Below are 14,318 nucleotides of genomic sequence, written 5' to 3'. Positions count from 1 at the left end.
TATTTTGCACTTCTCAATTATTTAAACCACTCAATTACATTTTTTAAATATTCATACCACTCATCTAAAACTCAAAATTGGGTCTCACTTAATCACACAATACACCTCAAATTTATAGTATAAAATCACTTTCTAATTTTATATTAATTTTTGCATCAAAAAACAAGAAAAGGAACCGTGGTAATACATTACCACCCAACTTGTTGGAAAACGTAATATTCTGGCACACTGTCTGACAAATTTTGCAAGACACGCTAAAAAGAGCACCGATGTTTATGCTCTTAAGAGACCCCAAAAAAAAATTCCACATTGGGAGTACCTATTACTCCCTCTGTCCCATATTACTTGACATAGTTGACTCTGTCACGTATGTCAATGCACAATTTTAAACTTAAATTTCTTTAATAATCTAGTAGAAAAAAATTACGAAAATTTGATATTTTGAAAATATTAATTGAGACGAATCTAACAACATCTTATATGCTATATTTTGTTTTTATATATTAATATAAAAATAGAGTCAAAACATGTTACATGAATAGTGCAAATATTCTAAATAGGTCAAGTAATATGGGACGGAGAGAGTACATTGGAGGTATCTATTAGGTATCAGGTCTTATATGGTTAAGACCTCACCAATATAGATGGTCTTAGTAGTCTAAAAATAAATTAAATTAGAGCTAATACTATCCAAGGGGTAAAATAAGTTCTACAAAGGTTAGTATGTGATGCAACACACGTGATGGAACAACAACACAAAGTATCGAAACCTCGTGGATTCTATGAATACCTGAGAAATCCCGATAAAAATTATAAAACAGTTATTTTGATCCCTTAAACCTTAACGTATCGTTTGTTTATGCTGAAAGAGAAGGGATGGATAGCTGAGAGGATTGAAAGTTTGTGGGAAAACGTGCTTCCATAATTTGGTATGCATGATAGAGAGGATGGAAAGTCTCAGATTGGTGGGTCCCGCGCCTAAAAACTTTCCCTCCCATGATGTGCAGAAACATGATCTCAACCTCCAATAAAATAAATTGACCAAAACACCCTCATTTGTGGAGCAAAATTATTTTTGGTTGTGCATGTACTCTTTGACTCTTTCTTTACTTCGATTAACATGCTTTTGACATCAATCCTTCAAAAAAAAATGCTTTTGACATCAAGGCTTTATACATTTTTTTTTTTTTTTATAACTTTTTTTTTAAAAAAATTACCGTCATTTTTAAAGTATATATATAGCATCAAGTGTTATCACCAAATACAAAGGTTACTTATGTCTTTTCATAAATATATATTTCTTTCCTTTCACTTTCTTTTCACTTTCATTTATAACAAACAACTAAACAATCATCTCACTTTCCATTCACTTTCTACTCACTTTCTATCCTTCAACAATCTTTCCTTTCATTATCTTTCCTTTCACTTTCTTCTCTCATCCAAACAAAGCCTAAACGATGGATTTTTCCCGAAATCACGAGAGCGTTTTGCTTAGAAGCCATCTCCTATGCGAAAAGGTGTGGTCTTTTGTTTAAATCGGATTTTCTACTGCATAAGAGCAATTACCATGTTTTAGTAGGGACATTTTAGTAATTGGCCAACACACTTTGTATATATATCTGAACAAAAGAAGGAAAAACAGATTTTCCAACTTCTCTCCCTTCTCCATCTCCATCGCGTCTCTCTGCCATTTCACTTCAAATCACCAATTCTAGTTTAGAATCTCTCTTTGCAATAGATAATTACAGAAGATTATCCCTTTCTAATGCAATAAGAAGAAGTTTATAGTACCAATTCATGCTAGGGTTTGATCAAAGAGGAAGAACGTGAAATTGGGGTTTTCGAGATTTTGTAGAAATTGAAAGCAAGAGCTAAGGATTGGGGAAGCTAGGAGCATAGAAGAATCATTAGAATCAAGGTGGGTTCCTCTTCCTTCATCCGTCATTCATTTGATTAATTATGAAATTAGAATTGAGTAATTATCTCTTCTCTATTGATCTATGATTCATTATATCTTTGAATACTGAATTGCTTTCATTTGTATTTGAATGTTTTTGAGCTGATACTGACACATGATTAATTTCATTTAAAGGATTAAGATTTTAGTTTTCTCACTTGAACATTAGTATTGTGTGATTAGACTAGCTAAGATGAATTGATGAAGTGGACAAATGTATGTGGATTGACATATGAATAGGTAAATGTTGATATAAATTATATTTGCTTCAATTAATGATTTAGAGTTTCAACATTTAGCTTAGCATAAAGTATGTATATGATTTGTGAAGGATCATCTACTTCAGCCCCATATGGCACAAAGTATGTGTGTTTGGGTTTGAAGTGTGAATTTTTGTCTTTGTATTCATTTTTGGTATAGTAACTGATGATATTTTTATTATGAATGATGGTATATGATGACAAATAAGTAAAGACATCCAAGATTACTAGAAGTATAATTATACTTCTAGGTAGTACAAGAATAAAAGATAATGATAATTACTAGTCGGTAATCAAGCGGCTAGGTAGTATATAAAAATAATGATTAAATAGAAAATTGTGGGGTAGATAAGGTAATCTCAGGAAAAAGGGTACCTTAAATGCCGTTTACAGTAAAGTAGTAGGTGCGGCACCACTTACCGCTTTTAGCGTACTTTACTAGTAGGTAACTTTATCTTGTGTATACCCACGCTCAGGGAAGTTGCGAACGCTAAGTATGAACGAACGAACAAATAATCTATGATAAGTATGAATACAAGTTAAACATTGCAGGACAAACCTAGATAAATCAAGATATCCGGTAGAAAGGCAAATCTTGAATACTTAGTAAACAAAATAGTTTAAGGCTAAAGTATACATTATTATGTTATATGATAATAATCTTCCGGAGTTATAATTAGTAGTTAATTTTATAATTGGCATACTATGTTTTATCCCGAGTTTGGGAATTCACTGAGATCATAGTATCTCTTCCCACTATGTTGATTATTTTTTAGGTATAAGCCTTTTGAAGTTAATCAGAGTCGGATCACAGTGTCAAATGTCTAGTTTTAGACTTTATATTATTGTAATTTAATTTCCAAATGTTTTGTAAACTCTAATAATTTCCTTCTCAATGATTTTGTAATGAACGTCGCTTTTAATTTTAATTGAGTTATTCAAATTGGTCTTGATGTTGTGTAAAAATATTTAAATCTAAAAATTCTTTTGGTTAAAAATCCCAGTTGTTACAGGTTTGTTGCCGCTGCGCTGCAGAGTGTTGATCAATGGCGGAAACGTCAACTATGGATGTTTCTCTCTTCCACCACACCCCTTTTTACTGTGAGGAGAATGTATATTTGCTTTGCAAGAAATTATGCAGTGATGGAATAGCAAATTCCGAAGGATCTGATCTTTTTGTTGCTTTCATTTCCAATGAAAAGAAACATATCCCACTTTGGAATCAAAAAGCTAGCCAAAGGGCAGATGGGGTTATTCTCTGGGATTACCATGTCATTTGCATTCAGATAAATCAAGGAGGTGGCCTCCCACTAGTTTGGGACTTAGATTCAACTCTTCCTTTTCCTTCACCTCTACCTTCATATGTGTCTGAAACCATTCGCCCTTCTTTTCAACTTTTTTCTGAATATAATAGATTATTCAGAATTGTTCATGCTCCGATCTTCCTTCGTTGTTTTGCATCTGATAGAAGACACATGAAAGGTTCTGATGGACATTGGATTGAACAGCCTCCTCCACATCAACCCATAGTTGCTCAAGATGGAACATTGCACAACCTCAATGAATACTTTAACATATCCACTTCAGACGCTACTGCGGATGTTAGAACCGGTTCTGTCAAAGATGCATTGTTTACCCAGAAACATGGTGTGGTGATAAAGGAAAATCAGTTTGAGGAATTGTTTTCTCAGATATCTTTACAGCAGCCTCATGGTTCTAAATAGATATCATATATTGATCTATATTTACTGTGTTTTTGTTTGCGTTTGTGTTTGTATTTGAGCCACATAACTGTTTGTAATGTGTTTGGTTGTGCTTTTGTCACCTCAAACTTATGTCTATATTGCTTTTTGATATTAAAACATGAAGCTAATATTTGTAGCTTATGGAAAAAATGCATGTTTGATGCCTATTACATACTTCTCATAATCATTTTTTTTTGTTTCCACTCTCTCGTTCCAACAGAACCACTCTTGGGTTAACCCTCGTCTTCTTTTTGGTACATAAACCCTCGTTTTTGTAGAATCGAAGAGTGAGAGAGACGGAATCTGTTACAAATCCACAAACCCTAGAATCGGAGGAAGAAAGAATCAAAAGAAACTCGTTTAGGTTTTGCACAAATTGAATTGAAGATGAGAGTATTTCGTGCCCCTGAGACAAAGAGTGAGGACGAAAATGCCATCACTAGCAAACACTTCACTTATCATGAACTTTATCTCAGTGACGGTGATGATTCCGATGTTGACCTTGCTTTTGAAGTGCAACCGTGATGAGTAAAGTTGGAGAGGTAGAGGGTTCCTTGGTTGACTTGACACACGAACATCAATTGAGGGTTAATGTGAGTGATCCTATATATGAAGCACTGGCGCTAACACACATAATTGAATGTAATCACATGCACATGAGTGCCATGTCGTGTCGATGCCACACACTGACATTGGATGCAACATTGACACTATGAGAAAAAGGCATAATTGAATGTAATCACATGGACGTCGATGTCATGTTGTGTGTCGGTGTAACTCATTGACACGTGTTGGACACCAAAGACGTCTTTGATCAGAAGTGTCAGTGCTACAGAGTTATGAAACAAGGACAGACACTGGACAAAGACACTGACACGTTGACCCCATCAATAATTTGATAAAATGACATAATTCAAGGTAATTACATGTGTCAGTGTCGTGTTGGTGTCACATACTGGCACGTGTCGAACACCAATCACGCCTTCAATCAGAAGTGTCGGTGCTACAAGCTATGAAACATTAACATAGCATGCACAAGGGATACAACACTGACACGTTGAGACCGGTAATAATTTGAGAAAATGACATAATTGAATATAATCACATGTGCTTGTGTCGGACACGAGACACACCTTTGATCAGAAGTGTCAGTGGTACATATGATCCTATTATTGATACCAATACACTTGTTAACAATTTGACTAGTACTTGTTTCTGATCTTATTGATTTACAGGATGAAATTAGAAATAAGATCTCAGCATTGAAGACAGCTCTACTGAATGAAAGTCAGAACTCTATTTCTTCCCATCTTCGAGTTGAGAAATACAAAGAAACAAGGCATGAGTTGGATAAAAAACTTGACACTCAGTATCAGCGCCAAATGTAAGACTGCACTGTCTCGTCCTGCCCTTTTGTCTTTTCTTTTCAAGGCAACATGATTCCTTCATTCGACAACATGTTTATCTTGTTAGATTTAAAGTAAGCATTGACTATGAATTGCAGGCTCCTCTAGAATTGTCTATGTTGTTAATGTGCTTTGTGAAAGGTTCAAAGAATGGGTTATTTTGCATGACTTTGCTTTTGCTGTTGCACCATTACTTGTATAGATCAATTAAACCTTTGTTTTTTCATTTATTTGAGTGAGGTGGGAGCATTATATGTTTCACAATTCTCTTCAATAAATATTCGTCAAAGGATACACAACTGATTTGTATATACTCTATAGGAGGAAAGCAATTCATTATGATGCACATTCGTTTACAGTTGGGGAATCTTGTTTTATTTCATAAATTCATTGTATGAATATTAGGCTTGCTTGATATTTGATGTTGGTTCTTTTTCTCATTTTGATGACTAATATTTGACATGTCTAGCATATTTTCTACTAGACCTGCTCTTAAACCACCAAAAACATAATTGCTCATGTTCTTTCACTCTTTTGTTAGATAATTTCTTTGTTAGAATGTTGAAAATGAAAAAACTGATGAACTTTTTGCAGTGCAGAAGCACTTGATAATCACCTGACTGCTGTTCAATGGAACCGTGAACTCCGATCACAAATTGAAGAAAGGATAATACGAAATGATGCCGTGTATGAAGAGGCCAAGAGAAAGGTTGCTTTTCAAGAGGAAAAGCAACAACAAGAAAAGACTAAAGCTGAAGCAGAGGTACTATACTTTTATATTTTAGTGTCATTGTGTTATATGGAAAAAAAAAAAATTATACATACACGAACTTTAAATTTCATTTATAGTTATCATCTGTTCACAACTACAAAGTGAAGTGTTGGGTTGCTTTTTTTCTTTTATATTAGTTTACAGTAATGTTTGGAGAGTCCTAAACTGATGCACATGCATTTATCATTGTATTGGTTTGGCCTATTCACTTTACCTGATATACTAGCCTAAAACTTGTTAGTACTTCAGTGATATTCACATGTCTTCCACTACAACAACAACAACAACAACCAAGCCTTATCCCACTAAGTGGGGTCGGCTACATGGATCAAATGCCGCCATAATGTCTTCCACTATATGGGTCTTTTTAATGTTAGTTGAAGCATACATTTTTGCTACCAATCTTCTTTATAGAGGCTTAATGCCAAATGGTCATTCATTCATGATATTGAAATTTTGTGGGTGCAGGCCAAACATAAAGCTGAGGAAGTAAAACGAGCTGCGTTGGAAGCTGAGAGAAAAGCAGTAATAGAAGCCAAAACAAAGGCAGCAGCAGAAGCTGAAAGAAGAGCTGAAAAGGATGCCGCAGAAAGTTCCAAAACGGCATCAAGCCTATCAAATACCGAAACCAAGGAATCTGGTATGGGTTTTCTTTTTTCACTACTCATCACATTTAGAATATGTCTTTCCAGTGTCAGTTTTTGCTCTCTATCAGTTTCTCCACATTAGAAATTCTGCATTCTTTGTGGTCTTCCCCTAGCTGCCTAATTGCGGCATTTGGGTTGTCTTCATTGCATTCTCCAGCACTTTCACTGTGTTGGGTGTGAAAGGGTGGATTTAGTCCCACACTGCCTAGAGATATGCAGTGTTTATGAAGTTTGGGCAACGCTCACCTTACAAGCCGTTTTGTAAAGTTGAATTAGGCCCAACCTAAATTCTTAGTTTCCACATTCAATATGCAAGAGCTTTGCCTTCTCTTTTTACAGCCCAAAGTTCGAAAGTGGTTGTTTCTCTTTGTGGAGAAACTATTTATCTTTTTCCTTTTCTCATCAATATTTATTTGAGAAAGCTATTTTCATGAGCAATAATTTCAATGTCATTAAGACTTATAATTTTCCTTGGTTGGACTGCTTTGTTTTTAAAATGGCATACTGTATCGTTGAATCGCTTTGTAAAGTTTCAAAGCTTTGGTTCGATTGGTGTTACTTGATATATTCACGTGGTTGAGTTCCCTTGCATGCAGCTGACAACAATAAGCATATGTATGTAGTCATTTAAAATAATATACTGCATCAATGATAATGAAGACCGATAGAACCCGCAAAATAAAATAAGATGAATATGTATCTTATTGAATGGTAAAGACGAGCTCAGAGACTCTATGATGATGTAATAGCAAAATGACAAGATAAACCAGAGTTCAAGAACTCCTAACAAGAGCACTATGCTCCTACAAGAGAGAGAACTCTCCTAACTAACTCTAAAAATATTCATAATCCATTTCACTCTCACCACAGATCCTTCTCCTTGTGCAAGTTGAGATCTATACTTAAAATACCTCCACGATCTTTAGGTTATGTATATCGAGCTGCAGCGAGTGCTTTAAATCTAGAGCGTGAGAGGCTACAGAAACTGAAAGAGCTATGTGAGAGAAACCCAGTTATAACTAAACAGGTATGGTTGAAAAATTAGTTGGACACCTTTGTCTTAAGGCTCTTAATTTATGATATTGCATGCAATAGGCCTCAGTATGAAGCACGGACACTCCTCCGATTAGGCGTGTGTCCGACACCGACACGACACCGACACTTATGGTCTTGTGCTCAATCCAGTTCATCTCTTCAAACCTTTATCTATCACTGCATTTTCTGATACTGATTTGAGAGCATATCCAAATGATAGAAAATCAACTTTAGGTTTATGCATTTATCTAGGATCAAATTTAGTCTCTTGGTGGTCTGAACACTTGTTGCACAGTCAAGGACTGAGGCTTAGTATAGAAGCCTTGCCAACACAGCATCCGAGGTTCTTGGTTGCAATCTCTTCAAAAAGAACTTAAAAGTCCCTTTTAGCACTCTACTGCGGTTCTCTGATAATCTGAGCACAACAACATTCTCTCACAATCCTGTGCGTCATGCAAAGACGAAGTATATGGAATTAGATAGAAAGTGATAAATAGTAGTCTTATTGTGCAACACATACCTGCCACTACCAGTTTGCACATTTGCCGACAAAACCACTTTTTCCTCTCAGATTTCTATCTCTGAAGGTCAAGCTTCGAGTTGTTGACAAAGCCTCTCTATTCTCTAACATAACAAATCCACTTGGATTTGATGGGGAGATATACACAGAACTAGTAACAATAATAGTTACAATGTATTAGCTTAACTTACACCGTAACCAACTGTGCTGAGTCAACACTGTTGCAACCAACACTCTAACTAACTCTGTTCGTACTAGCTCCCTATAATTAGCTTCATTGAAGCCATTTCATTGTATTGCTGAAGATGTTCTGAGTAGGGGAATATCTAAACTTGTTCAAGAGGGCAAGATTCATTTGATCAAAGCTTCTAACAATTGCAATGTTCCTTCACATGTCTTATATGCTGATGATATCATGTTGTTTTGTAAAGGGAAGCTATCTTGTATCAAACATCTTCAAAAGCTTTTCACTGATTATGCTTTGTGTTCAGGACAAACAATCAATGCTCACAAATCCACCATTTATTCAGGATCAATCTCACAAACCAGAATAAACTCTTACATTCGACTTCTTGGCTTTCAACAAGGTTCTCTTCCTTTCAACTATCTTGGAGTCCCCATTTTCAAAGGTAAACCGAAGACTCTATATTTCCTTCCAATTGCTGATAAAATAAAGAGTAAATTAGCATCTTGGAAAGCTTCTTTACTCTCTATTGCTGGTAGAGTTCAGATTGTCAAGTCAGTCATTCAAGGTATGCTCATTCACTCTATTTCTATCTATGACTGGCCGGTTAACTTAATCAAAGACATTGAGAAATGTATTAGAAACTTCATATGGAGTGGGGATATTTCCAAGAGGAAATTGATTACAGTTGCTTGGAAAAAAGTTTGCAAGCCTACATCAGAAGGAGGACTCGGTATCCGGTCAATCTCAGCTATCAATCAAGCAGCAAACCTAAAGCTGTGTTGGGGCATGCTAAATTATCAGGAATCTTGGGCAAAAATTCTTCACAGTAGAGTTATAAAGAGAAATAAGGTCATTAAATATCATATTTTCTCGTCAGTTTGGAGCAGCATCAAAAATGAATATCAAAACCTTATTGAAAACTCTAAATGGCTCCTTGGAGATGGAGAAACAATTAACTTCTGGAATGATCACTGGTGCAGTTCTCCTTTATTTGAGCTCTTGAATATCTCCCCATCAGCATCCTCTGCTTTATCAGCTAAGGTCAGTGATTTTCTTCATAATTTTCAATGGAAAATTCCAGCATCTGTTTCTACTCCTTTCCCAAACATCTCCTCCATTGTGCAACAAGTGGTTATCCCTCTTCAAAAGAAACCGGATAAGTTGATTTGGCTGAAATCTAGTAAAGGTGATCTTACTTTCAAAGAAGCCTATCAACACAAAGCACCTCACGGCCAGAACTTACATTGGGCAAGGAGTATTTGGTCCTCTGATATTCCTCCCTCAAAATCCTTAACCGTCTGGAGGTTTATGCACGGAAAGCTCCCAACGGATGACAACCTTTCTCGTAGAGGCTGCCACCTTCCTTCCATGTGCAATTGTTGTTCAAATCACATTGAGACTTCTTCTCACATCTTTTTTGATTGTCCTTATGCGAAAGAGATTTGGAATTGGTTCTCTTCGGTTACCAATATAAACATGAATTTCAACACATCCGAAGAAGTTTGGAAGCTAGTTGATAGAAACTGGTCACCTCAGTGTAAGGTTGTTATCAAGTCTAGCCTTATCAACATTCTTAGTACAATCTGGTTTGTCAGAAATCAAGCCAGATTCAATGCTAAGCTCATTCCATGGAGGACTGCTACTAATCTTATCATTGCTAGTGTAGCTTTGTCTGGTAATCTATCTAAGGTTTCTGGTTACTGCACTATTCAAGATTTTTTAATTTTGAAACATTTTAATATCAAAGTTCATCCTCCCAATGCTCCGGTGATCAAGGAGGTGATTTGGTCTCCTCCACCCTTCAGCTGGATTAAATGCAATACTGACGGATCATCCACCTCAAATCAATCATCTTGTGGAGGCATTTTCAGAAACAATATGGCTGACTGCTTGGGCTGTTTTGCTACGAATCTAGGGCGTGGTTCAGCTATTATGGCAGAATTTATTGCTGCAATGATTGCGATTGAAACTGCGTTTGATAAGAGCTGGAGGAATCTTTGGTTAGAAACAGATTCCAAAGTGGTAATGTTGGCTTTTTCCTCTTCTTTTTTGGTCCCTTGGTGTATTCGAAACAGATGGGCTAACTGCATGCTTAAAACACAACAAATGAATTTCTTAGTGACTCATATTTATAGGGAAGGCAACACATGTGCCGACCTGCTTGCAAAAATTGGTTGTAACATCAATGGAACTATGTGGTGGAACACTGTTCCTGTTGGTATTAGGCAAGATGTGATTCGAAACAAGTTAGGTCTTCCTAACTATAGGTTTGTCAATTTCTAATGGGCTGGCTTTGGTATAGTCCTCCAACTCTTTTGTATTTCCTTTTCTCTTTTATATAATATTGTAGTGGTGATTACATCACTAGTTTAAAAAAAAAAAAAAAAAAAAATGTAACACACTCATTTCTGTTCTATATTTAGAATTTTTAGTTTAGTTTCTCTCTGCATCTAAAGATGAAGTCAACATTTTCAAGTTTCTAATAAACAGCACCAGTTCTATTTCCTGAAAAAGTGTTTTGTTTCGATAAATAATTCGCTTTCTTCAACAACTTGGTTAAATGTTTTGCTATTTTACCGTAGTCACAAATAAATCTTCTTTAATAGCCCGTCAGACCAAGAAATCCCCGAACAGCCTTGAGTGTTGTAGAGATAGGTCATTAGAGAATAAACTAAATCTTTTGAGGATCCATTGACACTCCTCTCGCTGAAATGACGGGTCCCAGATACACAATTGTATGTTGGCCAAAGCTGCCCTTTTTCATATTTGCCTAAACTGTTTCTCCTTGTGGCCATTCTGCAGATCAAAAGCAAAAGAACTCGGTACAATTTTGAATGATGGTCAATGTCCTCAATCATTCAGTGTTGAGATATTTGCTAAAAAGGTAATTCAATGTTTTTGGTGATTCCATTGACAGTTACTATCTTTCTGCTTTACTTAGTAGGAAGACGGTATCTTTTTGCTTTACTTGACTGGAACAAAGAGCATAACAGGAACAATAAACAAATTTTAAAACTGGGCTTAGTTATTTATAGTAGATGTTATTTTATTTTTATTTATCAGTTAATATAGAACAAACTATACGTTTTTCTATTCACGTGTCTTCAGATAATAACTTCAATTTTTTAGGATGGTTTGTGCCAGGGTTGGAGCATCAAATAGTATTAGGGGGAGTTATAAATATTATAAAACAATTCATATATCTTCACCTAATAGTTTATATTTTTGGAATATTTGGTTCATGACAGTGCAAGACAATTAAAATATGGTTGAGCTTCAATTGTAAAAATGAACTGAAATTATTTATTATGATATTATTTTCCCGTGCTTCTGCAAATATGATTTTACAAATGTGGGGGTACTGATGCTGTTGGATTTCTATCTTTCAATCGAAAGAGGCATACTTTAGAAGTATTGGTTATCAATCAGACGGTGAAAATTTGGAGTGTACAAAAAATTATTTAGATCAGCTAAAATCATATATGAAACTGTATGGCGCACTAGTTCAGGTTTGTCATGATAGTCGCAATTTTTGACGAATTCACTTGGACGATACTTTTAGTTTGTCGACTACTTTATTTCATCTTACTGAGCAGCTGACCGTGCTTATTTTGACAGACTGAAATTCCAAACATTCAAAACTTGAACGGCTTGCAAGAAGGTTGAATGTGGCTTGCAAGGTTCTCGAATTCTCTGCCAGCCAATGAATAAACAGCTTCACTCCATGCATTTTTGGAAGTAAGTAATGAAAAATGTTTGGTGTTTTGATTAATGGATCTTTTAAGACTAACTATTTCTACTTTGTCCGCAGATGGCTGGATTTGCTTTGTATAAAAGATATAAATCTCAGTTCTTGAAGATGTTCGAAATCATCTCAGACAACTTTTTAGTTGATCTGAAATCACACAATGTACCATAATCGAACTACAGGCTTATATAGAAGAGAAAAAGTTTCTTCACGTGCCAAAAGGAAGGAGCATGCAGTCAAATACGTTATCAAGGGGTCACTACCATTTATGTACGGGGATGGCTTTTAGTATACACAACTCTTAACAATTTGTATACCATACATTTTTCTTAGTATGTTATTAATCATATCTTAGATTAAGACGTCAATTCGACCGAATATCAGCTGACGAAGGCAAGCACAAGAATCTGTGTCAATTTAGTTCTATTTATTGGAGGATAGGCCCAATCTTGGTTTCTTTCAGTAGCTGTTGCCTGCATTTTTAGTGTTTACAGGTCTCTTGCTTTGCTCGTGGCATGGAGTGAGAATCCAAGTAGCTATTTTGTTCTATGATTGGTTTCTGGTATCTTTGGCACGAAACGTCTTAAAAAGAGCGACCTGGTCGTGACTCAACCTAGTAACAACTTTGGTAGATATTCATTTTAGAATTTGGAAATCCAAATACAACAGTTTGGAAATCTAAAAACAACAATTTTAAGATGTTTTTTTATGTTATGTCTACCGAAGAAGTTACTTATTGAGGTTAAGTTGACCCTAAATAGATTAAGGATAAATCAAGCTATAGAAATACATCATTCGACTGAAACGATGATGTGCTTGTTATTTAAAACAACAACACTATGAAATTCACATATCTTTTTTTTTGGTAAAAATGTGGAGTAAATTGTGGGTATTTATATTTGTCCCTGGACACCAACGTGGTAAATTCCTAAAAAATTCCTAAGTCTCTTATGATGTTGCTGGCAATGATAATTGGGCAGTATTATTATAAATAAGCATATGTTTTTAATTTTGGTTCATATGTAATGTTTATCATCGCACTTGAAGTGTAAATTAAAACTATGGAAAAATTGCAGCCATTTCACTTGAAAAACAGTAACAAGAAAATTATGCCTCTAACAATATTGAGAGTTCAAGGCTCCAAGATAAGTGCAGCAACATTGTTAGAATATTGGGTACCAGCGATGAACCATAGACCCATCGAGCCACAAAAACTCCAAATCTATAATTTTGCAATAAAGGAAAATAAATGGAATTGTGAAATTCTAATTTATGTCAAAGAAAGAATCTGTATATCAGATTTCTATTGAATAAGACTGAGTTAACTCAGACTTAAAGAGAGACTTGTGTACCATGCATTCTTGTGGAAAAGACTGCGCATTTGATGGTAAGTTCAAAATTAAATTCTCCTTCTATTTTATTAGTTGTGTGATCTTAATATTTGACATATCAAAATTATCATGTGAACATGCGTTTAATTTTAAACTTGAGTAACTTGGACTTAATTCCAAAGTTACATGATTAGACAATTTTATTTTTTGCAGTCAAGATAAATGAACCAAAAGGTTCATTTAAATCCATGTTTAGAGAATATGAATCTCTAAACTTAATAAATTATGATATGTGCGAACTTGATGACACATAAACTAGAAATGATAAAATGATATTTTATCATATTTATTGATGACTGTGAATTTTGAAAAGAATAAAATTGATTTGTGTGATATGTTCAATTTTTATAACGAAGATTGAAATTTATGTTGTATAGAGTATTCAAGTTTAAGAACAAAAATTCTAATTAAGAAATTTTTGAAGAAAACACAACCCAACTTGTCTTATTTTTGAACTTGGGATTGTGTGGAATATATTTTGACTATGAATCCCAAGAGAGTTGAACACACTAGTATAGCCTATGAATGTGTATTCATTGGGTATGCTATATATAACGAAACATATAGGTTTTATGACCTAAATGTTAAAGTGATCATAGATTTAAAAGATGTTGATTTCTATGTAAATATTTACCCCTTTAACTAAAGAA

The 14,318-nt window shown here is 34.9% G+C and overlaps 1 protein-coding gene and 1 long non-coding RNA gene across 4 annotated transcripts; both read left to right on the top strand.

Annotated features, from left to right (window-relative positions):
• Nucleotides 1-1,747: 1,747 nt before the first annotated feature.
• Nucleotides 1,748-4,136, top strand: LOC146905883 (amino-terminal glutamine amidohydrolase). Of its 2 annotated transcripts, none has more exons than XM_085724695.1 (2): nucleotides 1,748-1,918; nucleotides 3,222-4,136. In XM_085724695.1, exon 2 carries the CDS (start codon nucleotides 3,264-3,266, stop codon nucleotides 3,939-3,941), a length of 678 nt encoding a protein of 225 aa, XP_085580821.1. In that variant the 5' UTR covers nucleotides 1,748-1,918; nucleotides 3,222-3,263; the 3' UTR covers nucleotides 3,942-4,136. The 2 variants fall into 2 exon arrangements, with proteins under 2 accessions (XP_085580821.1, XP_085580822.1); XM_085724696.1 differs by having other exon boundaries at nucleotides 1,779-1,918; nucleotides 3,231-4,136.
• A 7,163-nt stretch (nucleotides 4,137-11,299) lies between these two features.
• LOC146905882 (uncharacterized) lies at nucleotides 11,300-12,645 on the top strand. 2 transcript variants are annotated; one of them, XR_015018186.1, is made up of 3 exons: nucleotides 11,300-11,413; nucleotides 12,148-12,267; nucleotides 12,341-12,479. It is a non-coding gene; the product is annotated as an uncharacterized LOC146905882 (long non-coding RNA). The 2 variants fall into 2 exon arrangements; XR_015018185.1 differs by lacking the exon at nucleotides 11,300-11,413 and adding an exon at nucleotides 11,926-12,038 and having other exon boundaries at nucleotides 12,341-12,645.
• Nucleotides 12,646-14,318: the final 1,673 nt, after the last annotated feature.

Source organism: Medicago sativa, chromosome 7 (assembly GCF_051527215.1).
Source record: "Medicago sativa cultivar Bolivia chromosome 7, Bolivia_mono, whole genome shotgun sequence".
Taxonomy (NCBI): Eukaryota; Viridiplantae; Streptophyta; class Magnoliopsida; order Fabales; family Fabaceae; genus Medicago; species Medicago sativa.
Note: the sequence above shows the minus strand (reverse complement) of the source record. Positions and strands in the feature narration are given on the sequence as shown.